This window comes from Micropterus dolomieu, linkage group LG11 (assembly GCF_021292245.1).
Source record: "Micropterus dolomieu isolate WLL.071019.BEF.003 ecotype Adirondacks linkage group LG11, ASM2129224v1, whole genome shotgun sequence".
Lineage (NCBI taxonomy): Eukaryota > Metazoa > Chordata > Actinopteri > Centrarchiformes > Centrarchidae > Micropterus > Micropterus dolomieu.
This window is the reverse complement of record NC_060160.1, coordinates 10,181,229-10,205,251: the sequence shown is the minus strand read 5'-3', so window position 1 is coordinate 10,205,251 and position 24,023 is coordinate 10,181,229. Positions and strand designations below refer to the sequence as shown.

At 38.2% G+C, this 24,023-nt stretch overlaps 1 protein-coding gene across 1 annotated transcript; it reads left to right on the top strand.

The window, feature by feature from the left end:
* Positions 1–1,546: 1,546 nt before the first annotated feature.
* plpp2a (phospholipid phosphatase 2a) lies at positions 1,547–22,152 on the top strand. Its single transcript, XM_046063402.1, has 6 exons — positions 1,547–1,866; positions 17,751–17,902; positions 18,019–18,281; positions 19,366–19,423; positions 20,191–20,367; positions 20,876–22,152. Exons 1-6 carry the CDS (start codon positions 1,806–1,808, stop codon positions 21,023–21,025), a joined length of 861 nt encoding a protein of 286 aa, XP_045919358.1. The 5' UTR covers positions 1,547–1,805; the 3' UTR covers positions 21,026–22,152.
* The last annotated feature ends 1,871 nt before the right edge of the window (positions 22,153–24,023 follow it).

Below are 24,023 nucleotides of genomic sequence, written 5' to 3'. Positions count from 1 at the left end.
AGTAACTGCACGTTTTATAATTAGAACAAAAGCAAACAAAAATCACAGGAGTCATTACTCCGCAAAATGGCAAAACCTAATGGAAAACAAACGGCTTCACATGCTCCCCTCCGAGCACAGTCTGCCGCTAGCCGGCACAACGAAGGAATGACCACCTCCTTTATTCTGCAGCTGAGTGAGCACAGGTGGGTTCTGTCTGCAATTACCACACACCAAAATCTAGCAATGGGAGAAAGGGACAAAACACCACAACAATACATACTCCTCCGTAACACTCCCCCCCCCATAAATATAAAATGATGAAATAAGATTCAATAAAAACAACAGTTGTATTGTCTATCATACAAGAGCATTGTTTATTGAACACAATGTTGTTAACCTGTGAATGGTGATATGAAATGTTCTGAATTTAAAAATCCTACATGATAACCGGAACTCACATTGAAAGAAAGGTCCCCCATCGTGCAGCAAAGTGTGTTACACACCTTCAACAAGCCGGCATTGGTGCTCAATAGGCATTGGAGAGTTTAACAACCCACTACTACTATGCCCTCACTGGTTTCGGATGGCACTCAAGGTGGTGGACCCTCCGCATTGAACGCACAAACGGAGTGGAAGCAGGTAGGTAGAAGGAGTAGCAAGCAGTTTCGGAAAGGCCCCTAGAGTTGCACATGTGCAGTTCTTAGTTAAGAACTACTAGCCAATCAAAAGCAGAGTAGAGTGGGTTCTGACAAACCAGAAACCAGGGGCAAGTTCAATCTCAAAATGGTTTGTAACTGTTTGCAACATTTTTTGGATTGAACGACATGTTTACTTGAAACATTGCACAACTTCCACAAGGGGTTTTGAGGTATGTTTTTTTCTGTCTGGGTATGTCACAGGTGTTACAGAAGTAAAGCTGCAATACAATCCAGCTGGGCAATTCAGGAGCAGTGTTTTCTGTGAGAGATAGTACCTTTGGGGTGGACTTTGGGCTTTTTCAAACTTATTACATGCATTTAAGTCAAACTCATGACTTTTTATGTCTTGAATTTAAAAGTCAAAACTGTGAAATATTAAGTCAGAATCATGAATTGGTCAAAATTTGTTTTTTAAGTTCAAATTTGAGGCAGAAAAACACACCACGTTACAGCCATAACAGCACAGTTATTATCCATACCCTGATCTGTTTTCTTTTCTTGGTCAGAAAAGGCTTCCATAATGTGGACACAAACAAAGTGATATCTGAAAAGTTTGGTAAATACTTTAATCCCAAATCAGTTGTGTTAGCAGCCTTACAAACTTTTTGTCCCCAGTGAATCAAACTGTCGTCTGTCAATGTTAGTTTTCCCTACTAGTCTGAGACCTCTGTTAAAATACTGTCACAGGCCTACTATATTAAGTTTTTGAGACGGATGTGCCATGCCTTTACCAGAAAATTTACCCACGTGGTTCATTTCACCGCTTGGATTTTATTACATAAATCCAGAGGGCAAGGCAGAGAAAGGGAAAATAGAGAGAAAGCAGGGATTTCGGGAAAACAAATCCTTTCAGATCGCTGTTTGTGCAGACAGACGTGTCCCTCATGCATAAAAAGACAGGACTCCTCCTGCTCACCTGAAAGAGCAGTGTACAGACAGACTGACTGGAGGGCGGGCAGGTAATCATACACAGAGGCGCGGAGCCGGAAGAACAAGCAGGTCTACTTGTCCTGATAGCACTTTTCCAATAGTAACTCCAGGTGTTTCTTAGACTGCAACTCTGCCCTCTGCTTTCTTTAAAAAACCACGATTTATTTATGAAAGTGAAGCGGCATCGGAGTAAACATGACAGAGCAAAGAAAGAAGCTGATTCTGATCGTGGTGGATGTTCTTTGCGTCTTTCTCGGTGAGTGACTACCCTTGTTCTCCTCTCCTCCTGACAATATGGCTGAAAATATTATGACTTTCTTTCGAACGCATCTGTTGTGCCTTAACTTGTAATTCTGAATCAGATAGAGAATTCCAGTGATAAGGGGGAAAAACAACTTTTATTGACGGTGACGCATTGGATTGCCCAACACACACACACACACACAAGCTTTATTAGATTTATAACAGTCAATCCACATGTTACTTAATTTAGTGGGTCTTGAATAAGTTTAGAAGAAGTCACTGACACCTGTTTAAAAATGCACGATCTTCATTAACATAACGCAACTTGCCAAATATTCTGATTCAAACACAGATGCATAGAAGACTCATAGGCAGTGATTGTACAGTCAGTAGTACAATTAAACATTACAAGTCATCATTGGACTCTATATCTTGTTCAAACAAGCCAAAACAGAGTATTTCCCAATGCTGCTGGGACTTTAGTTGATCTTCCCTGAAATCATTTGGGTTCAGATAGAGCACTTCCTATCTTATCTCACTATCTGGTGTGTAAGTGCTGAGTTGCTGAAGCCAATTTGAATTCCTCATGTTTTGACAGCCCACAGGCTGTGTGTTTGTTGTGTGAAAGTCACCACAGAAGTTCATTTTCGTTACATGTGTGCGCACATCTCTGGCTGTCTCTTTGTTTCTTTCATGAATAATTCATGCTTTTTGTGTATCTTACTTCCTTTGTCCCATGGCCGTTTTTCTTTTTAAACTTAGCATTAGGAGAAAGAGCAAAGATCATTGCCATTGAATCTCTCTTTCTGTGACAGTTAAAATCCTGATTCTGGAAATTGGAGACCACGTGTGGATTCTGGTGTGTATGTGTGAATGCTGTATAGGGAAGAAAATGTGCCTTTCTCTGGACTCAAGAACACATTAACAGAATTGACATTTTCCACCTGCTTGTGCACATCTGCTCACATTTCTGTCACCACCAGGCTGACAGACTGTATTTGAGATGATAAAAAAAGGGGAGGGTGTCAGGGATGCTCCTTTTTCACTGAGTTCATTTTCTGTAGATGTTTTAAGGGTGCTATATGGGGTTAAACTAGAACTTGCCTGCAGTGAAATCCCTAAGGCAACAAGAAACGTGTGTGTGTGTGTGTGGGCTCGTGGACTTACTTCATTAGTGGGGTCCAAAAAACTGGGTTCCACTATACTTGTGGGATCAGACGGCTTTGGGGACCAAAATGCTAGACTACACAAGTTTAAATGGCTTTTTGAGGGTCAAGACTTGGTTTTCAGGTTAGATTGGGTTAGGGTTTAGGTTACTCATGTAGTTGTTGATGGTTAAGGGGCAAGGTGTAATGCATTATGTCAATGACGGGTCTCCACAAAGATAGTGCCACGTTGGGGTGTGTGTGTGTGTGTGTGTGCGTGTGTGTGTGCATGCATCGTGTAGGTGTCACTTTGGGTTCTGGTTTATTGTGATGAGTATTTCTCAGTAATTTTTACAAACCAAACAACTGATTAATTGAGAGAGTAATCAGCAGATTAATCCATAATGAAAATAATCATTACTTGCAGTCCTAAGTAGAGATATTCAAAATGAGCTCCACTTCATCCAGCAGCTGCTTTTTACATTTAATGTATGAGTAATAAGAGTTACTATAATGTAATAAAAGAATATAGTATAACAGTCACAGGGGCCAAGTGATTAAGTACATTTTCCTGATTACAGGAATTTTACTTACAGAGTATTCTTACAGTTTGGCATTAGTACGTTTACTTAAGTCTAGGGTAAAGAAGGCTAAATAATTCCTCAACCACTGGCTTTTAGGGAAGAACTCGATGAAAGAAAGTATTGGTAAAAAAACTTGCTGGGGAATGACTGGCACAAGGGTGAGGACCGATGAGGATTTCATGGACATGTTATTAAGCTGATTTAATAAAAACATTTGCCACGTTTTTCCCTAGTTGGCCAGGAGAGTCAAAGAGACAGTCTTTCCCCTGTTTGGATAAATGCAACCACACAGAAAGAACTTTTAAAATTGAGTGGTTGTTCAACATTTAAGAGCACAGCTTTTTTATTACATATACACGATTACATGATTATTGTCTTGTCAACTAAAGATTCCACTTCTTAGGCAGACGAAGCTGTAGAGTTCATGTTTTTTTTCATCTCGCAATCATGGTGCGTCAGGGGTGTGAAAGTGCCAGTCAGAGGTGAAAGTTAGTCATCACTATTTAAAAAGTGAAAGCACTAGTTTTTAGATGTTATGCTCTGAATCAATTTGTATGAGTTACTTAGAGGTGGCTGAGAGATCAAATCTGCTGTCGTGGTGGCGAGTGAGCTTATAATGTACTTTTTTATAGACAAAGTTAGCATATGAAAATCAGTATTAATGATCTTAAAGAATGTGGTTTTGAAAAGAAATACACCTGAATATGAATACGTATAGCAATATAATGTATGGATCACTCTGTGTTTTGATTATGTATTCTTATTACTTGCTAGATATTCAGAGATATTCAGTTTACTATAATTTACGACAAGGAAAAGCACCAAATCTTAACATTTGAGAAGCCGAAACCATCCTTTCTGACATTTTAATCGCAACATGTTTGTGCTTTGCCTGCTTTTACATTAAGTTTTCATAACCAGGTTTACAATAACGAGGCTATACAAATACATCTCCATATCTGATCTTTTAATTTTTGTATCTTCATTTTTTTTACTCCCTTGTTGCCTTTTGTTTGTTCTCATGTAGATAACAATGATCTGCTGTGATGTGCGTGTCTGGAAGGTCAACTATCATCAAGTTTGATCCCCCCTCATTTAAAAAAGTGTGTGTGTTCGTGCGTGCATGCATGTGAGGGAGGGAGGGAGGGAGAGAGATACAACTGGAATGTGCTGAGTATCCAGATTGTAACAGATCTGTGATTCAGCTTAGTGTTTTATTTCTCCCTCTTCCCCTCTACAGCCAAACGTCCATCCTGCCATTATTTGTTACCACTACACACAGTAGATACAGCACAACTTGCAAACGTACACACACACACACACACACACAAACACACACACACACACACACACACACACACACACACACACACACACAAAGACACTGTACTGCACTCCCAGACCTCACTTTTATACAGACATATGCCAACCAGCAGACAGTCTGTTGTACTCTATAATTGTTACATTTCGCATCATCAAGATTGTTAAAATGAAATTTTATGAGAACAGGGCACTCTGTTCATATTGTTTCACTTTTCCCCCAGCCTACATCTTTTCTTACACGCAGTGTATCTGAACTCTGTCCAGATTATATACATTTACTTTCACAAGACAACAGTATACAAGTTAATGTTTCCTGTTTAAAGGAAGCGTTTGGAAAATAAGCTTCTTTTCTTTTTTAGGGGAGAGTTCAATAAGAAGATTGATACCACTCTCGTTTTTTTTTTATATTAATTTATAAATGAATGTCAGGTTTGATTGGAATATAATGATAAACTATACCCTAGAATAGGGTGACCAGACGTCCCCATTTTCCGGGGCCAGTCCCCAGTTTTGGTGGCCTGTCCCCATCTGGAGCTGTCCCCGGAAATGTCCCCGTTTTTAACTGTGTGTTATTCATAGACTGTATAAGGTAACAGACCTGAAATCAGATTTTACGTGGCTGGAAAGACTGGACAGCAGAGCGTACAGGTGTAGTGCCGAAAAAGTGATCGCTGAAAACTGATTGCTGTCCACGTGCAGCATGTTAAAGCTGTACCGCCCAGTCTCTTTACGTCTGCAGCTGCTTTTATCTGAATCAAACAGACATAACATGCTAATAAACATCACTTGTCCGTGGTAATAGCTAAGATATGTCTTTGTGATAGGCCTACTTTTAACGTTTCTTTTAATAGAATAATCACAATTGTGTTCACAAAAGTGAAGTGAAGTGTTTGCAGTTTATCGTAACCAAGCATGACATTTACGTGATTATTGGCAGTAATTGAAGCCTGTAGGTGCTGATAGATTATGTGTTTGGCAGGCCTATGTCTAATATCCTTGTTCATATTTGGAAAACGAATGTAGCCTATAATTAACATGACTTACTGCTCCGTTATATATAAAATAAAGACAAGATCTCTTTTGCAATTATCCTTATGACTCTGCATTATTTAACATGCTGTGTACCAACCAATCCAGTCCTTTTTACCTGTTGAAATACCTTTTAAATGGCCAAACACACACGTAAAGTGCAGTATTCTACTTGCCAGAAAGTAATTGCAGCCTCTACTTATTAACTGAAAGGTAGTTTCTGCCTCAAAATGCATCATTCATTCAGAAGAGTTATATTTGACAGATTGTAAAACCGAAATTGTCCCCCTTTTCTATTTCATAATAACATATTTTTTAATGACATACTGACCACCAAACCAAAAATGTCTGTGGTTTTCGTTTCAGAAATCTGGTCACCTTACCCTAGAACTAAATTTAGACCTTGGTCCCTTCATCGGAAACTCAGTGAGTCCTAGTCCGGGGTATAGTTCCTTTGGTGGAAATGTGACTTAAGCTGGTTAGCTTAGCTTAGTTTAGCATAAAGACTGGGATAAGAGGGAAACAGCTAGCCAAGCTCTTCCTGAAAGTAACAAAATCTATAAATTCCACTAATTAACAAATTAAATGTAATTTAATTCTTACAAAAAAGTGTGATAACACATGGTTTTCCGGGAGTTGTAAGCTGGTAGCCAGCAGTTAGACTGGAATCAGGGAAACCACTTTCTCTGCTCTCTGGCCAAGAAATAATCCGGTACATAAGGCTGGCAGGTTTGCAGCTCTTTCTGGTCTTTGTGCTAAACTAAGCTAACCTTTTCTTGACTGTAGCTTCATATTTAGCTAACAGAGATGTCAGTGGTAGTGGAATAAAAGCGAAAAAGCATATGTATTCTTTTAACAATCATTATTCATTATAAAAAACCTTCTGTTCTCAGTTGTTTACTTCACAAAGCTGAACAAATAAATCCATCTGAAGAAACAGTCTGAACTCATTGCTTTCAGCTTTGACACTGTTTTAATCAGGGTTTGTCTCAGTTTTAATGGTGTTTGTACATTATGAGACACTGAAGAGCTGCAGTCTTTCCGGCTGCCTGTCAGCAAGACCGAGCCCAGCTGGTGCTGCACTTTTCAACTACACAGAGGTCACTATATTCGTTTCACAATCACTATTTAATTAATCTCTATGACTGTGGTAGTTCCGTTTTGATTCAGTTAAGGCGCCATATCTGCTCCGGAGTGTTTGTTTAATAATGATGCCAGTAACTCTCACATGGAGTAGCATGTTCAGACAAATTGGATTTACCATTGATGGTTCCAGTAATTTCACTTCATTTGTAGCACTCATGTGGTTAATGGGCAGGATAAAAGGAACCATATAATGTGTTCACAGCTAAATTTTTTTCCCATGTTCGGTGTCAGGAAACAAACTCAGAGGTGCAGGTCAGCAACCTCTTAAACTTAAAAGCAACTACCGGTCAATCTGAAAAATCACATGTCAGTCAAATGATTTTTGACAGTTCACTACCTATTTTGTGAGCTTTGAACAACTCACTTTAACATATATACATATACAACTCAGTGTTAACAGTTATATCCTGATCAGTAGGAAAATCTGCAATAGCACTGTTTATCTCAATGTCCTCACTTTGCCTTTAAGCATTAATTATTTATTTTAGCATTAAGAAGTTATGTTTCACATAATGTTAATGTTATTAGTTAATTTTCTGGATTATACGTGTTGATGATAAAATAAGGCATTTTAAAAGCAACGTGCTTCTTTATTTCATGTATTTCTGGCTAAAACAGGTTGTTGGTGCAGGAGAAAGTTGGATGAGACAGTGTCTGTTAATGGGAACCAGAGTAAATAAAAGGGGAAAATAAGTGGTAAATGACAGTGAAGAATAACAGTTGTTTTAAATTTGTACATGTTATTAGTGTGAATCTTTTATATAAATCTACTGTTGCATAGTAAGAATACCTATCATGGAAAGTGTTGCATGATTTAATTAAATGCTTTGTCCATATAGAGGGTCAGGAAATAGTAAAACGCCCATCACAAGGTCCAAGGTGATAAAATGTCTTGGTTTGTAAAACCAATGGTCCAAAACCCAAACATATTGCATACAATGTACTATCATAGATTAATAAAATGATTCTATTTTTTGCTTTAAAAATAAATTCAATCATTAATGAAATATCAAAGAAGTTGTAAAAGTATGTATAGAGTCATTTGGCACTGGTAATTGATGACATAAAATAAACTATGTGAGAATCAGCATTAAGGAAATGAGAGGGTTTTTTTGCTTATGTAGTTATGAATACATCCTCACTCTTTTATAATTCATTACAAGATTTAGGATTGAACTGAAGTGTTTTGTAACATAACTGTTGAGGTGCAGTGACACTGACAATAGCTGCAAAATGTTAGATGTGCCATTTTAACATTTTGTGACATGTGTGAGATGCTCTTCCAACCATTTCATTGAGACACACACACACACACACACACACACACACACACACACACACACACACACACTCCTCTGATTTTCACACAGAAATGTCAGGGAGCAGAAGTAAACACTTCCCACTTGACTTTGACACATATTTGGCAGAAGCAGATAGAGTGTGTGTGTGTGTGTGTGTTTCATGTTTTTTTTTTTATCCCGGTGGGGACTTTACTGCACACTAAGTGATGTACTCATGTCACTGTCGGGACAAAAAATGAGGTAGAGACTTTTGGGGGGTTAAGACTTGGTTTTAGGGGTCAGGTGACAATGAGGTTGGGGTAAAGGGCCAGACAATGCATTATGTCAATGAAGTGGCCCCATGTATGTGTGTATTTCTGTGGGCTAGCTTCCTGTAAAACACAGCAATGTGTTGTTACTGTACCCATAGTGTGTGTGTGTGTGTGTGTGTGTGTAGTTAAATTTATTGTCCACAGGGGTTTCAGAAGGTCTTGTCACTGCTGTTGTGGTTTCATGTGAGAGGAAGAATTATTTCTGTTTTCTTTGATTAAAGGTCAAAGTTAGTTTTTCACTGTTCACACTTCAGTAAGATATGAACTTCAGAAGTCTGTAGGATGTATTGTTTTTAATTATCGACAGCTTGAACATGATGCAAACTACAATCACGCAATCCTTATTAAATCTACATTAATAATAGAAAGTGTTTATTGTAGAACCTGCATTAATCACAAAGTGAGCCAGATTATTTCTCATTCAAGCACAGTACTTTAATGAGAAGTAGAACTTTTTGGGAAACTGAGTCACAATGTTGAGAAACCATAAAAAATGACGGCATCTGGATTCACACCAACAATGTCGCTGAAATTTGCTGTTCAACACATTTGGCACATGAGGTATACTGTTTACTATCTCCTCCTTGGCAAGACAATTCAGTTGCACAGGGATGCAATCCAACACAAAGAGTGTGTAGTATTACTGTTTAACCCCTTCACTGTCCATTGTAATTGGACATCACATATTCTTTGGTCTCAGGCAGTGACAGTGTTTTGACATACAGTATAAGTTGGCAGGTAAAAGAGTAATGCATGACACAAGGCCAGACAAGGAAGTAGAGAGGTTTCTGTTCATTTATATACATGCAGACCATACTTTCTTGAACTGGAAATATAGTAACATAATAAATTATGTTAAAATTTAATTTCTAGATTTCTTAAATCTAGAGAACACAGATCTTGTCCAAATGGAACGTTAATCTCAATGGATCCACTTAAAGATAGGCTACCTGCTCAGCACCAAAAAGCAGACAGACAAAGTTAACTAGCTGGTGAACATAGTTGAGATATTTACATCAGGAGTTATTGGAGACCAAAATGGAGTTAAAAAGAATGTGAAAGTGTAACTAACATTTGTCAGGTGGAAACAAATCCAAATGTTGCTCTATATCTGCAATAGGTGTTTGTTCACTTTTATCAACTTTTTAAGATGAAACCATGTCAATGTGGTGTTTTATAGTTTGTTTCTGCTGGCGCAAAGTGCCCATAAATCACCTATGACAGGTTTAAAACAACTTAAGGTGAGTAAAAATAGCACATTGTAGGCCTACCCATGTGCATAGTTAGCACATACATGGCAGAAAAATCATGAATACCTTTTAAACAATGTTTTATGGGTGTACAAATTCAAAACTGAAGGGGTTAAAGTAGTGACATTCAAACTTTTTGATACAGGTGTTTCACTTTTTTGGTAAACCAAGATTTAGATTTGTGCCATTCAGCGTTGTGTAGGACTTTCCCCGGAAAAAAATCTGGTCTCACAGGAAATGATGCACTTTCTTTCCAACAACAGTTTTCCTATATTTAGTAGCTGATTAACCTTCCAAAAACATGAACAATACATACAGTATAACTGGAAGATGTAGTGCAGAAATCCCACAGCAATGAGTGTCTAAAACTAAAGATATAGTCAAAATAAAGCAAAGAAGGATCTTCACAAGTAAAATACTGGTTTTCTGGGCACCTCAGTGTGATGTGGAACACCGGTCATGACTCCCCGTTAGCTAATAAACTGCGAGGTCGCCGAGCAGATGCACATATCTCACGGCCTTCTGTTGAGAATTGACATGCAGGCCTCAAACAAATGTTCACCTACAACACTGTTAAATGTTTCTGTTTCCTGATGAAGTCTCAGTTATTCATGGGGCTGAGCTGCTCATCTTGGGGGCTGAATAACAGGAACACTTCCCACTTCCCGCTGGGTTAGCGGTAAAGGGGAAGTTGTACTTGTGTCTGATCCCAAATTCCATCATGTTTATTTTCTCAAAGTGGAATCAGGGGTGCGCTCTTGCTAGAGGAGATTGTGAAAGCGTAAAACAATACTTTCCCTTCTTCCTTTTTTTTTTTTATCTCTCCTAAGGACGTTTTGTTACAGAAGACAAAAACGTAGCAGAGCCTTTGTGTGTGCCTCTTTTGAAAGAGTGGTTGAAACTAGTTTCCACATTGTTTGCAGCTCTTAGAGAGAAGGAGAGAAAAAAACTCAACAGCCACATGTAAAATGTCAGCGTAGGATGATACAAGCAGTCCACCAAAGGAACCAAATGCTTTACTGTGAGTAAAAATACCAAGGCAAAGTTGTACCTAGTTATACAACAGGCATCGGGAGTAAAATGTACCAAAAAAAGTTAGGGAGGAAGGAAGCAAGCATGTTATAAGAAAGGAAAGGTTGAGGTTGAGAATATCCTCTAAAACTCAGCCATCATGTCAAAAATGTATTTTGTCACTAAGGTGCAATAAAGCTGTTTTTTAAAGTTCCTGAAATGTTGATATTTTGGAGATACAAGACTAACTTTTTTTTAAACCTCATGTTCAAAGTAAAATCTCCAAATCTGCAAAGCAAGCAGTAACTAAGTTTTGTATAAGTGCCTGAAGAGTGTTCATTTTGGGAAACATACTTATTCACTTTCTTCCAGAGAGGTAGAAAAGGATCAATATGATTCTTTTAATTTAGTACAGAGCTAGATTAGCCTATCTTAGCATAATGTCCGAATTACGGGGGGGGATTGGGGGGGTCTGAACCCCTAATTAAGGCTTGCCCTTTCCCCCCCCCCAAAAAAACCCCAATTATTATTGCAATTATTACATATATTTCCCATATTCATGCCTTATACTGTATTCAAGAATCTTAAAATATGATTTCAGATACCGCACAAATGGACCATACCGTTTCCTAACTTTGACTTTAGTTGTCATTGTCTACCCACATTCATGCTCCAGTCCAGTCCGCCACACGCTGGTGGAGATACTGTAAGGTAATGTCGGTAGTTAGCTATCTAGCTGCTTTAATACACTTAACTTTCCTACCTTCAGAGTTTCATAATTAGCATTTCTTTTACTTTAAATGAGCCACCTGATGTTAGCTAGCTGATAGCCCATCATATAATTTCATTACCACTATATCCATATTTTATCTAATTGTCAGCTAACGTTGGTGCTTAGGCATGAGCAGTGAAATAGAGGATTAGTTATTCTAGAGATACATTTTGACATCAATATAGAGTTTATTATTTAATTTAAATATAGTATTTTTACAATAAACAGTCATATGTTTTACCTGCCGAGATAAATGTTAAAATTCAGATTTGTTATTTCAAATGTTTTCAGTAGAGCCAATTCATAACAAAAGTCATTTCATTGCACTTTTTATATAGAGCAGGGAAGAGATCCAACAATTCCCCAACAATGTATGACTGCTGCTTTGTTGAACATTGTATTCACATTAAACACAAGCAAGAGGAAAGGATACATTTAATAAAAAAGATTAAGTTGAAACTTTAAACTTAAAAAGATAAGAATTAAGAATTAGAGATGATAATGCAGCCTGTATTTTATGGTTGTGTCTTTGGTTCTGGTTCAGCATTGTGTGGGTCTGTGTTTGAGTGTTTTGATGGTCGGCTGTTGTGTGCTGTATTTTGCTCTAGAATACTTGGTGACCTCTGACTACAGAAGTTGTTGTGTGGTATGAGGCACTGTCAACTGGTGGAATGAATTTGATTTATCATCCACAGACTGATGACATTATTTAAATAAGTGAGGATATTGTAAGCATTGTAAGATTTTAGTTCACTGTCACTCGTACCTGCGGTGTGCTGGGTTTCCTTTTTGAAGTGGAAAAAAAGTTGACATGGCATGGCAACCCCACTCGGGAATGTCACTGCACCTGACTGTTGTTCACCAAAAACAGGTTAAACAAATAAGACAACAATGTAACACGACAAGGCTAGCTGTTTCCCCCTGCTTCCAGTCTAAGCTAGGTTAATTGTCTTTCGGGTTCAGCTTCTGCTTAAAAGGCATGAGAGATGGGGAATACTGGTTTCCACTACTAATCACCTTTTTATTACTGGAATGAACATTTTTGTTGTATACCATAAAATTCAAGTAAATAATAGAATTAAGACATAGTACTACAGTAAATGGAATGAAAACAACTAGTTACTGAAAACAGATAGTCCTGGGCAGATTTATACATACATGTTTATCTTTAAACAAAAAATATACTTAATGTAAAGCAGATGGCAATAGAGATGTTGCTAAGTGTATTTCTGTGCTTAAGACAGAGCCAGTCTAGATGTTTGCCTTGCCTTTAGTCTTTAAGCTAAGCCAGGCTAACCACGTCCTGACTCCAGCTCTGTAATTACCATACAGACTTGAGAGTGAGAGGATCAGTCTTCTTCAAACTGTCAAATTGTTCCTTTAAGTACACTCATTACAATACAGTTATTTCCCAGTAATGCATCTCACAATGGTGAGCTTCATTATGTATTCATATCGCAAAACATGGGTAAAGCATGCACACAAACTAATACACAGAACAAATAGTTACGCAAAAGATATCTAGAAAAAGCAAAGACATTTTCATACATGATAGCATGTCTTAGTTTATGGCAAGCAGTGAAATTCTCTTTTTGGTTCTGCTACATGAACAGCTTGATAAAGGAGAGTTTGAGTAAGTTCACCTCTTGAAAGGAAAGGAAAGACTGCAGTCTTGTTTTTTTAATTTTTTTTGGGAGTAAATTGGGGAAATGAACATCTCTCCCCTCAGCTCAACCTAACCTCTCGGCCGCCCCACCGGTACAGGCTTTTAAAAACATACCAGGCCTTCTGAAATAATAAAGCAGATAAAAACAGTCAAGTCAGTCCCACTCAGATAATAGCAACTCCCATGGACTCCGCTCCCAGAGACTGGTGGAGCATGTTTGATACGAAGGGGAATTGACTTCCTCACTAATTCTGTTGAGTGTGTGTGTGTGTGTGTGTGTGTGTGTGTGTGTGTTTTGATGGCCATTGCCCAACTCTGTCCACTCACATCTCCACCCTGGCAGTGTGTACCCTCCAGAGACTTGTGTCAAACACACAGTCTCTTATCTAAATGTTATCCTTGCACCCTGCAGAATAAACAATGGTTGGGCCTCACATCAAAGAGACGCTGAGCGTATGCTTGACCTGCTGGAATAATCAACTCTCGAGATGTGACGAGTAAAGGAAGGGCTTCCTTTTAATATAAATAAATTCTCTTTAATGAGGAAACTGCTTGTCATCAAAGATCATTAGTGGCACTTGTTCAGAAAATGGAACAAATTTTACATTAGGCAGCCTGCCTGTGTGTGTGTGTGTGTGTGTGTGTGTGTGTGTGTGTGTGTGTGTGTGTGTGTGTTTCTCAGGCAGTGTGTAGTGGCAAACTACTGGGTGGGGCAAACTGATAGGTGCTTAAAGAGACATGCAAAGCAACATGTATGCACACAATAACAAAGACAACTGTAAAATATAATGCATTTTTAGCACAACAACACCATTAAATATGGCCTGTCTTGTAGTTAGTTTTTTTTTTTTTTTAATTGGACTGCATTTCATTGCACAGGTGTTGCTAATATTGTAAATATAGAGAGAGCACTCTTTAGCGCATACAGAGCAACACACCAGGGAATACACAAAGCTGTGAAGATGTTTGAAGCGGCTATATTCAATATATATTTTTATAGTATCAAATCAAATGACAATGTGAAAACAATCTATGAGGTGAAAGGCGTCGTAGTGATGATCCTATAGTGTATTATCATCTGAATCTGCAGCTTTGTAGCGAGTTTGAGCTCATTGTTTAGCTGTCTGCTACTTCACTTCATTCTCACTGATCTCAGAGCATCATTTTTGGCTGCAGCAGGAAGCTGTTGTCACTGGAAAAGCTGTAAGAACCCAGTGTACGCTGCTTGCTCAGCACCAAATAGTTTGCAACTAACTGGTGAATATAGAGGAGCATTTAGCAGCAAAATCACACAGTACTTCCCTCAGAGTTCATATTCATCAGGTGGACTACAAATGAATGATAATTCTGCTCTGTATCTGTTGGATATGTAAATAGGCACCTGTTTTCCAACAAGTTTGCCAAAGCAACATAAAAAGTGATGACATATCCATGTAGTGTCCACAACTTGTTTCTGCTGCCCCCAACTGGCCAGAAAAACTAGTTACTTCACAAACAGCTTATGATTTATATGATCCTCCCAGAATTCCTTGTGTGCTTAATTATTTTAATATTTTCAGGCACTTTCTCTTAAATGCCTCACAGATTTGATAAACTTTTTTAGTTTTTTTATGGACTTTTTTCTTAAATATTTCGGTACATATTAGGATTATATAACAGTAGTTCATGTTTTCCTAGATATAAGGATGTTTTTCAACAGATATCCTTTAAATTCGGTCTCCATTCTCGGACCCATATAGAGTGGAGGATTAAAGTGCACAAGCTTTGTTCCTTGTTATGAAGCTTTGTAGCTCTTGAACATGTTAAAGGACACATCTGGTGATTGTTTTTATTTTTCTTATTGTCAACAAATCCCAATAAAAAAGCCTAAAACCAACAATAATTTGAGCAGTGTAGAAAAAACCTGATTTACCTTATTACTCCATAGAGCTCCATTGTTGTCCAAAAAAATATTAAGAACACATAAATGAGCCACACTGTGTGATATATTCCTTCATTACGATGTTTTTTATGTTTGTGCTGTGTGTCAGCTACTCAGATTTTTCTGGAATTTTCAGTTCAACACATTTTTGTGAAGTTGCCAAAGCTCTGTGTGTGGTGATAAACAGCTAGTTTTCAAAGGTCCACCTGTTCAGCAGTGGGCAACAATGGGCTTGGGGCCGTATGTTTATCAGAAAGTATTAAGAGACGGACTGTTTGTTTTTTTCATTTGAAGTCTGACACGACATGTAAAGGTAAAATCAAGAGTTTAAGAGGTGATTGAGTCTTTCTTTTCATGCAAGAAAGCCCTTCACTTTTTGTGTTTTGGGTACTTTCTTGAGCTCTTTCTTTCCTTTGTATGTCCATTATCAAATGTCCTCCTTCGAGAGTCTGCATTCACCATTCAGCAAAGTTTATTAATACTTTCAGTGTAATTATCTTGCATGTAGCAGGAAGCAGAGAAGAGAAAACACTTGCTGTAAATGTTCACACCTGACGGGCTGCCACGGCGTCTATGACCTCACACGCCTGACCTGTAGACATCCACATTAGTACACATGACATCGTGTTGGAATTACCTTCCTAAAATTACCTGTCTGGAACTTGTTTTCCTTTCTGTGTTTGTGTGTCTGTGTGTCTTCATGTGGTTTCATTTAGTTCTGCCTGTCAGAGCGACAGTTACACACTCTGCAGGAAGGAAGCAATCTGTTAGCAGAGAGTCTGATGGCATTACCCTAACAAACTACTTCCATTACTCACAAGTACATTTACAAGTACAATTCTGAGGTACTTGTACTTGAGTATTGCCACTTTGTGCTACTTTATACTTTGACTCCACTACATCTCAGAGGCAAATATTTAACTTTTTACTTTTATTTTGATAACTTTAGTTACTAATTTCTTTGCAGATTAAGATTAATAAAACAAAATATAATCCCCATGATGTTTTATCTGCAATATTTTCTCTAAATATGCTGAATGTAACTATTTCCTGCCTTGACAGCCACCATACCTGATTGGGAAGGACGTAGGAAAATACTGAAATGATCTCATGACTCCTATCTTATCTCTAATTGGTGGAATTGGTGTTGTTAAAACTCTCCCCACGTTACAACCATGCCTGGTCTCCCCTACTTCTTCCACCTCGGAGTTCTTGAAAACAGGAAAACAATTTAAGAGTCTTACTTTAGAGGGTTCATGACATCAGCGTTGTAGATTGGACTATTGTCCCCACTCAGATTTAAGAGACAGGTTTATGTGCTTCTGCTGTGTCACTCTTAAGTGTGTCTTTTGTTTGCACTTGCAGCAAAGCTGAAAAACCAAAATGTCTGTCTGTCGTACCCACGCAAACATTGTCATTACAGCCTTTAAAAACCTCTGTAGGTTATAGGCCCCCTTTTTTATATGTGTGTATGAGCCTTTCTGCATGCAGTGGTGCACATCTTTGTATGTAAGCCAGTGTGTGTCCTAGTTCAATCCTCAGCTCCCAGGCCCTTCACTGTGTAAACGGTGCTCCAATGTCAAAGGTTATGGCTGTCCTGTCCTGCGTATATCCATGGAAACATGTGGTTCCCCCCATAGAGGTGAAATTGTTGCCACTGAGCTCTACTGATGACAAATTCATTTACTTGGCAGAGTCGGGCCTTCTGCCCAAAGCCAAAGGTGAGTCCACCAGTGTGTTCTTAGCTGTTTCCTGAGCTGCACCTCACTTGTCAACACACAGCTGAAGGTTTGAAGCTGCTCTTCAGCTCTTAACAACACCGTGTGGCTCCCAAAGACTATACTGTTTCAATGCCTCAATTACAGTTGCTCAACTCTGAAGTCTTCTACTTTAAATAGAAAACGATCTCTAGTAGCACTGATCACACTAACACAAGTCCTGTTTACAGTTACCTCTAATTTGCGTTTGTGCTGTTATTGCAGATACATTTTAACTGCATTGTTTTATTTTTGGTTATGCTTGTGCTTTCTGTGTAAGCTATTTTCTTGTGATATTATCTGTAGTGTGTTTTATTTGTGGTTTGTTTCTTTTTGTTCGTAGGATATCTCAGTAACCTCACAAACAAATTTAAATTTGATGGGAAAAGATGCAGATCCAGGAAACTTTTCATTGTAATATAGGTCATTTTAAAATGTTTCATCATACAGTACCTGGTACACACATCCCTGATAGTTTATAACTAACTGAATTTGAAAGAGGTCTAGGTCGAGGTGCAGATTGAAAATATATCAACATTTTTAAAGATTGAATAACAAATGTAGTGGGAATCTGATTGATCTGATTAGGCCATTGTATTTTAATTTCATACTTTCTTTAGCCATAGAGTGGATTTTGTGCTCATAATACAGAGGACAGACTGTCGTCTCTTGTTCCTCCAGCGGCTTTGCCCTCAGCCATCCTGACGCTGATGTTCAGTCCATACCAAAGAGGAATCTACTGCAATGATGAGAGCATCAGCTATCCATACAGGAGAGACACCATCTCCCATGGAACCATGGCTGCTGTTACCATCATCTGCTCCATCGTCATTGTGAGTCCTGAACATTGTGTCCCTCTGAGCAGTGTACACATTGATAAAAAAGATTATTTTCCTCTACAGACCATTACCAAATACTCGTCATTATGCCTCTTCTATCCACTCCACAGATCACCACTGGAGAGGCCTATCTTGTGCACACAAAGCGTCTGCGCTCAAACTCCCAGTTCAACCAGTACCTGTCAGCTCTTTATAAGGTGGTGGGCACCTTCCTGTTTGGAGGAGCTGTCAGCCAATCACTGACCGACCTGGCCAAGTTCACCATAGGTCGTCCCCGTCCGAACTTCTTAGCTGTGTGCGCCCCGGTCACCTGCAATGGATACATGCTGCAGATCAACTGCACAGGCAACCATCGCAATGTGACTGAATCCAGGTGGAGTTACTCAACACTCTCTCACTGTCCTTAATAAATTATTATTATTATTATTATTATTATTATAGGAGGTACAGCTTTTAAACACAGTGACATGTTTCAAGTTTCTGATATTTCAACTGATAACCACTTTAAGTCATTAAAATGAACCCAGAAATAAGTGGGAAAATCTGACATTTTATGTTATATAACTTGATATATTTATATTATCTAGTTAATCACAAGTTTGTTTGACAGTCTGAAACCCCCCTAAATTAAAATTTTCAATTCTGTAAACCCCCCCGCGACCCTGTATGCAGGATAAGCGGTTGACGATGGATGGATGGATGAATTCTGTAAACCACGTAAAAGCAGCAAATCCTCTCATTTTAGGAGCTGGAAATCAAAAAACTATTTGCTTGATGTATAAAAGAATTTTGGATTGAAACTGACATGAGAGTAGATATCATGAGGAAATGTGATTATCTGCAAGTCTTAAAATAGATTATGATGTTTTTATTTTATTTTCCATACTTACTTTCTGAACTTAATCTCACTGTTGCAGCAGAACAGTGAACATCAACTGGCTTGGTTATGATATTTATTGCTTTATGTTGATAAAATTTTTCTAATAATGTAATGACAAGTCTGTCACGAGTGCCCAAAGTGAAGTATTAAAATTGCTTATTTTGACTCACGGTCAGTTCCCAAAAACTTTCAATCTACAGTGGCATGATATAGGAAAAAAAAAAAAAAAGCAAATCTTCAAATTTAAGAACCAGCCTCAACTTTTCAATCGACAGAGTAATTGTTCAGCATTAAACACATTTAGTTTTGTCAGTATGGCTGGGTTTGGACCATTGTAAAATAAAATATAATGAAATCAAAATGTCCAGTTGGAATCATTTAGGTTGGTTTATTGGTTCAGTTAGAAATATGTAATCCATTTAAAACGTACTATATGGGTCAAATTGCAGGTGGACAATAATTGAGTCTGACTCTAATCCTTACTCTTCGTCACTTTATCATATTTATTGAAAATCACAGATAAAAAAATGAGTGGATTTGTACATTAATTGTGTTCTCTTGCTGTTTTGCACCTCAGGTTGTCGTTCTACTCCGGCCACTCATCCTTTGGGATGTACTGCATGCTCTTTCTGTCGGTGAGTGTTGTTGTTGTGTGAGAATTTCTGTGGCTGTGAAATGACTGTTTACCAAAGACTGAACAGGAGGGGCTTGGTCAACAGACACACGGCTGCTGTTTGAAAACCTTCATTGTTGTAATACTACACACTGCACAATGGCCGAAAGATGACACATTCAACAGTTTAATCCCTGTTGGAGTGTTCAGGAGTGAGATACTGCAAGCCACTTTTATATACAGCCCTGTTCTGTACCCGAGCCCGACCTCTGACCTTTCTGTGGAGTACTGGGCCAAAAGACATCTTCTCCATCAGGAGAATTAATACAAGACTGTATATTCTCATAACTCATAATTTTTATGATGACATTTTAAATGAAAGAGAGAGAGATGAGACATTATTTTTTATAAAAACAAATAATTTGAAATATTTCTCATATGATACATAATTCTTTGTTTTGTTAAATGTAGGTAAATTTGGGATTTGGAAGGTTTATTTTAGGGTAAATACCTTTTTGGCTAGTTTCATGTGAGTTTGTGGTTCAGTTTCAGTTGATTTAAATGTTTTTAAAAAACAAACCTAAAAGGGGTTTTTGTACATACCAAAACTGAAATGTCTTTTTGAACAATAAAATATGGTTTCCAATGAGAAAAGGAAGCTCATGAAAAATATAAAGCATATGAGATATACAAAAAACTGTTAACACTGGACTGGCTCAGATTCTACAGATACAGTTTTAATTCAGGCACCAGTTCATTTTAAACAAGAATGTGTTTGTGTGTGTGCAGCTCTACATCCAAGCCCGGATGCAGGGCAAGTGGACACGACTGGTTCGACCAACCATCCAGTTCTTCCTGGTGGCGTTTTCTCTGTATGTCGGATACACGCGCGTGTCTGACTACAAACATCACTGGAGTGATGTACTGCTGGGGCTACTGCAGGGAGCTCTCATCGCCGTGCTCACTGTGAGTTCAACAGTGTGTTTCTTTGTACAGAAAGAGACAGATTTCAATATTGAAATTTGTTGAAAAGGTTGCGGTTGTTTTAAAGCCCCTGGGGTTGCAGGATGTTTATTACTATAGCGATATGAGGGCAAAAAACTGAAAGTCTAAAAAATCTTTAAAAATTTATCTTGAGGTGGGAATAAAGGTATGTTTTTACGTGCAGCTCAAAAAATGATTTATTATTTTTTTTTTTTTTTATATATATATGCACCTAACTAATTAATTAATCAGCAGGAAGTTGCCCCACAACAACCAACCAAGTGCAATACTTGTATTTGTGAGTTCCATGATACATGAGTTAACAAGGTTAACACAAGATGGAAAATTATCAAACAGCGTAGAAGTTTCTAGTGTATATCAATTAACTTCCATCAGTCCCCTTTTGAAAGCTGTTGGCCAATACAGTAAGCAACATAACAACAAGCACATTTTTTATTTTTTTTTCTTCACTCTTCTTGTGTCCTTTAAGGTCCGATATGTGTCTGACTTCTTCAAGGAGCGCTCCCCTCTCAGCACACAACAAGACACAGCTGAGAGTGAACGCCTTGAACGCAAACCAAGCCAGCAGCCTCCTGACTCGCAGCACGGAAACCATTACAATTACTCTGGACCTGTATGAGCTCTATGCAGCAGCAGCTACTTTTACCATCCTGGGCCTACACTCTAACAGCAAACCAAAAGGACCTGTGACTTGTACAGAAAAACAAAACAACCTGCAGTAACCACTACCTGGAAATCCAGACTAGACCTGCTCCACTCTGATGGCTTCCAAAAAAATTGTACAGCCATAAAAACTCCAAGAGATTCCCAAAACCTGTTGGAACAGAAGCTCCATCGTCTGTGTCTTTTAGTAAGGGTGTGTGTGTTCATGAAAATGTGTGATTGATTTGCAGCGTGTTTGTGTACAAGCGTACACAAGTGTGCAATGCCATATTATATATATATATATATATATATATATACACACACACACACACACACACAGAGTGTATAAAAGTTTCAGATTTGTGGGGGAGAATTTATGCTGTAAGTTAAAGTGAGCAAAGACTGCAAAAGAGATCTGCAGATTTCAAAAATACAGCCCAAAGATTACTTTCTGTCCTTGAGTGGAATGACTAAACCTTAGAGGCTGAATGTTTCCCACTTTGTTGCTTAGTGCAGTCAGAAAAGACTTTTGTTTTACCTACACTGGAGCTAGATTATATCTGCCTGTCCTTGAGACTTCTGCCATTGTTCTCTCGCAGATGTCTCTACATTTTACTGTCTTTAGAAGATGTGCATGTGTAATGATGGACTGCTTTTAACTATATACATGATTATGTAAAGTGCTAACATTTTTATTATGTTTAACTACTGTATCTAAAATTGTGTAGCTTTTCAAGAATGTTACCACTGCCTTTCTGTGACGTTACAGCAAAATTTTTTGAGCTGGAAAAAATTTTTCTGGATTGCACAGACAAATTTCACCTAAAGGGAAATTGGCCAAATGCCAAGGACAGAGTCGAATGGAGGCGTTACTGAGACATTCATCCCATAAACCACCAACTTTTTTTTCAGCTTCCTCGTACCTCAAATTCTTGTGGAGCCACAATTTCACTGCAAGTCTGACATGAACTGAACTAAATCTTCATAGGGCCTTTCCTTCCTTCTTAATAACATGTGTAACCTATTGTGAAACTCCCCACAATGTAATCACTTCTTTCAGCTAGTTTGTGTGTAGTTTTTCTCCATAAATATTAGCCAGCATGTTGTCTATGAGTGCTTACTTCAACAGAAGGGGGGTGGGAAGAAATGCAAAGGAGTCCTTTTGTGCCGAGTTCTTTTCATGTCTGGACCTGCTGCTGACGGTTGTGGGACTCTTTACTGCCAAAGTAATGGGGCTGTGAGGCCACGTCAGAGGTAGTTTCAAAGTTATTACACTGGTTAGATCAGCTGTGAATATTTTCCCCCCTCTTGCTAGAGGTATTATGTGGGGTGTTGTGACAGTACCATGCCAACATCAGTTATAAAGGGTCCCTGAAGCCATATTACAAAACATTTTCCCATGTACCCCCACTAGTATGTAACCATGGAGATAGTTTTGGTTTCATTTGTCCTGTTTTGAGATATGTATTCTGGCGCTCAAATAAAAAAATCAACATCTTTTTCAAGAAAGTGTCTAGTTACACTGGATATTCCACGCAACTTGCTAGAACTAGACTGATGAATATGCCAGGTTTATATTACTGTCAATATCGGTGTGTACAGCGAGTGAACCAACAAGAAATTGCAGTACAGAAATGTGAACATCTGAATTGATTAAAAAACAATGTCACTGTTAAATAATTTGTAATTTTTGTTTATTTAAAAAAATGAATATCAGCCAATATTTAATCAGATTTGTAAAGTAGGAGGTTCAAAAGGTACATTTAGTATCATCATTGGGGAACCTTGAAAATCCTCTGAACAACATTTTATTTCTTCAAACTTAAAGGTTGCATTTGTCAACATAATCAGGGAAAAAGACACAAGTTGTTCAATCAGAACTGCCACCCCATGTGAAAGTGAAAGAGTGAAAGAGTGCAGTCCTTCAATAAAGTGTGAACAGGTGAATTCAAAAAGGTCAATGAGAAAGAATGAAAGGTTAAAGCAGGAGAAATAAATTGGGGATCTTTATTATTGGTTTGTAACCCTCAAAAAATATTGGCTTCAAAAATCCAGTATCATTCGGGAACTACATCTCGGTGTTAGTAGTCTTCATGTAACTAAATTAGTTTCTACCCAGATCTCTATTAAGACATGTTATGGGGATTATCCAGACTAACAAGGACACTGGACAAAAAAGAGAGCTGATCACACTTAATGTTTCAAGGTTGTGAGCACCACAAACAAAATGCCATGATAAATCATCTGTACTTGTATAGCACATTTCTAGTCTTTAAACCACTCAACACGCTGTTACCATACATCATATTGACCCATTCATACACTAATGGCCAAGGGTAAGATGCCAACTGCTCATCAGAAAAAGAAATTAACATCCATACACCACCGTTACACAGCCATTGGGAGCAATGTAGGTTTCAGTATTTTGCCCAAAGACACTTCAACATACAGACTGGAAAAGCTGCGGATTGAATCGCCAATATTCTGATTAGTGGACAACCGGCTATACCTCCTGAGCCACAGCCGGGTGGGCAGCAGAAAGTGAGAAAATATTGTATTTTTATTAATTTTTTTGAAATTTGGGTGAGCGGTTAGGTACCGACTCATCCAATTAGATGCTACTAATCAAAAGGGAATGTCTTAATGTTTTTTTAAATTACACTGGCTCTCCATGTTCCTGTTATTAGAGTCGTCACTATATCAAACCTCATCCCACAATTTTCATCAAGCCACAAAAGGAGAGTTGACTAACACCCCCCCCCCCCACACACACACACACACACACACAAAGTTACCAACCAAAGCCAAATGACCACTCTCAATCACATCTTTTATTTGTAAGGCACCAGAGAAGCTTCCTTACTACTAAAAGGTTGATTCATTCTCATTAGAGTACACAGTTGCTTGTTTACATCTTTTTTGTTGTTTTTTTTTTGCCCCAGGTATCTTAAAATGAGACCATGTTCATAAAC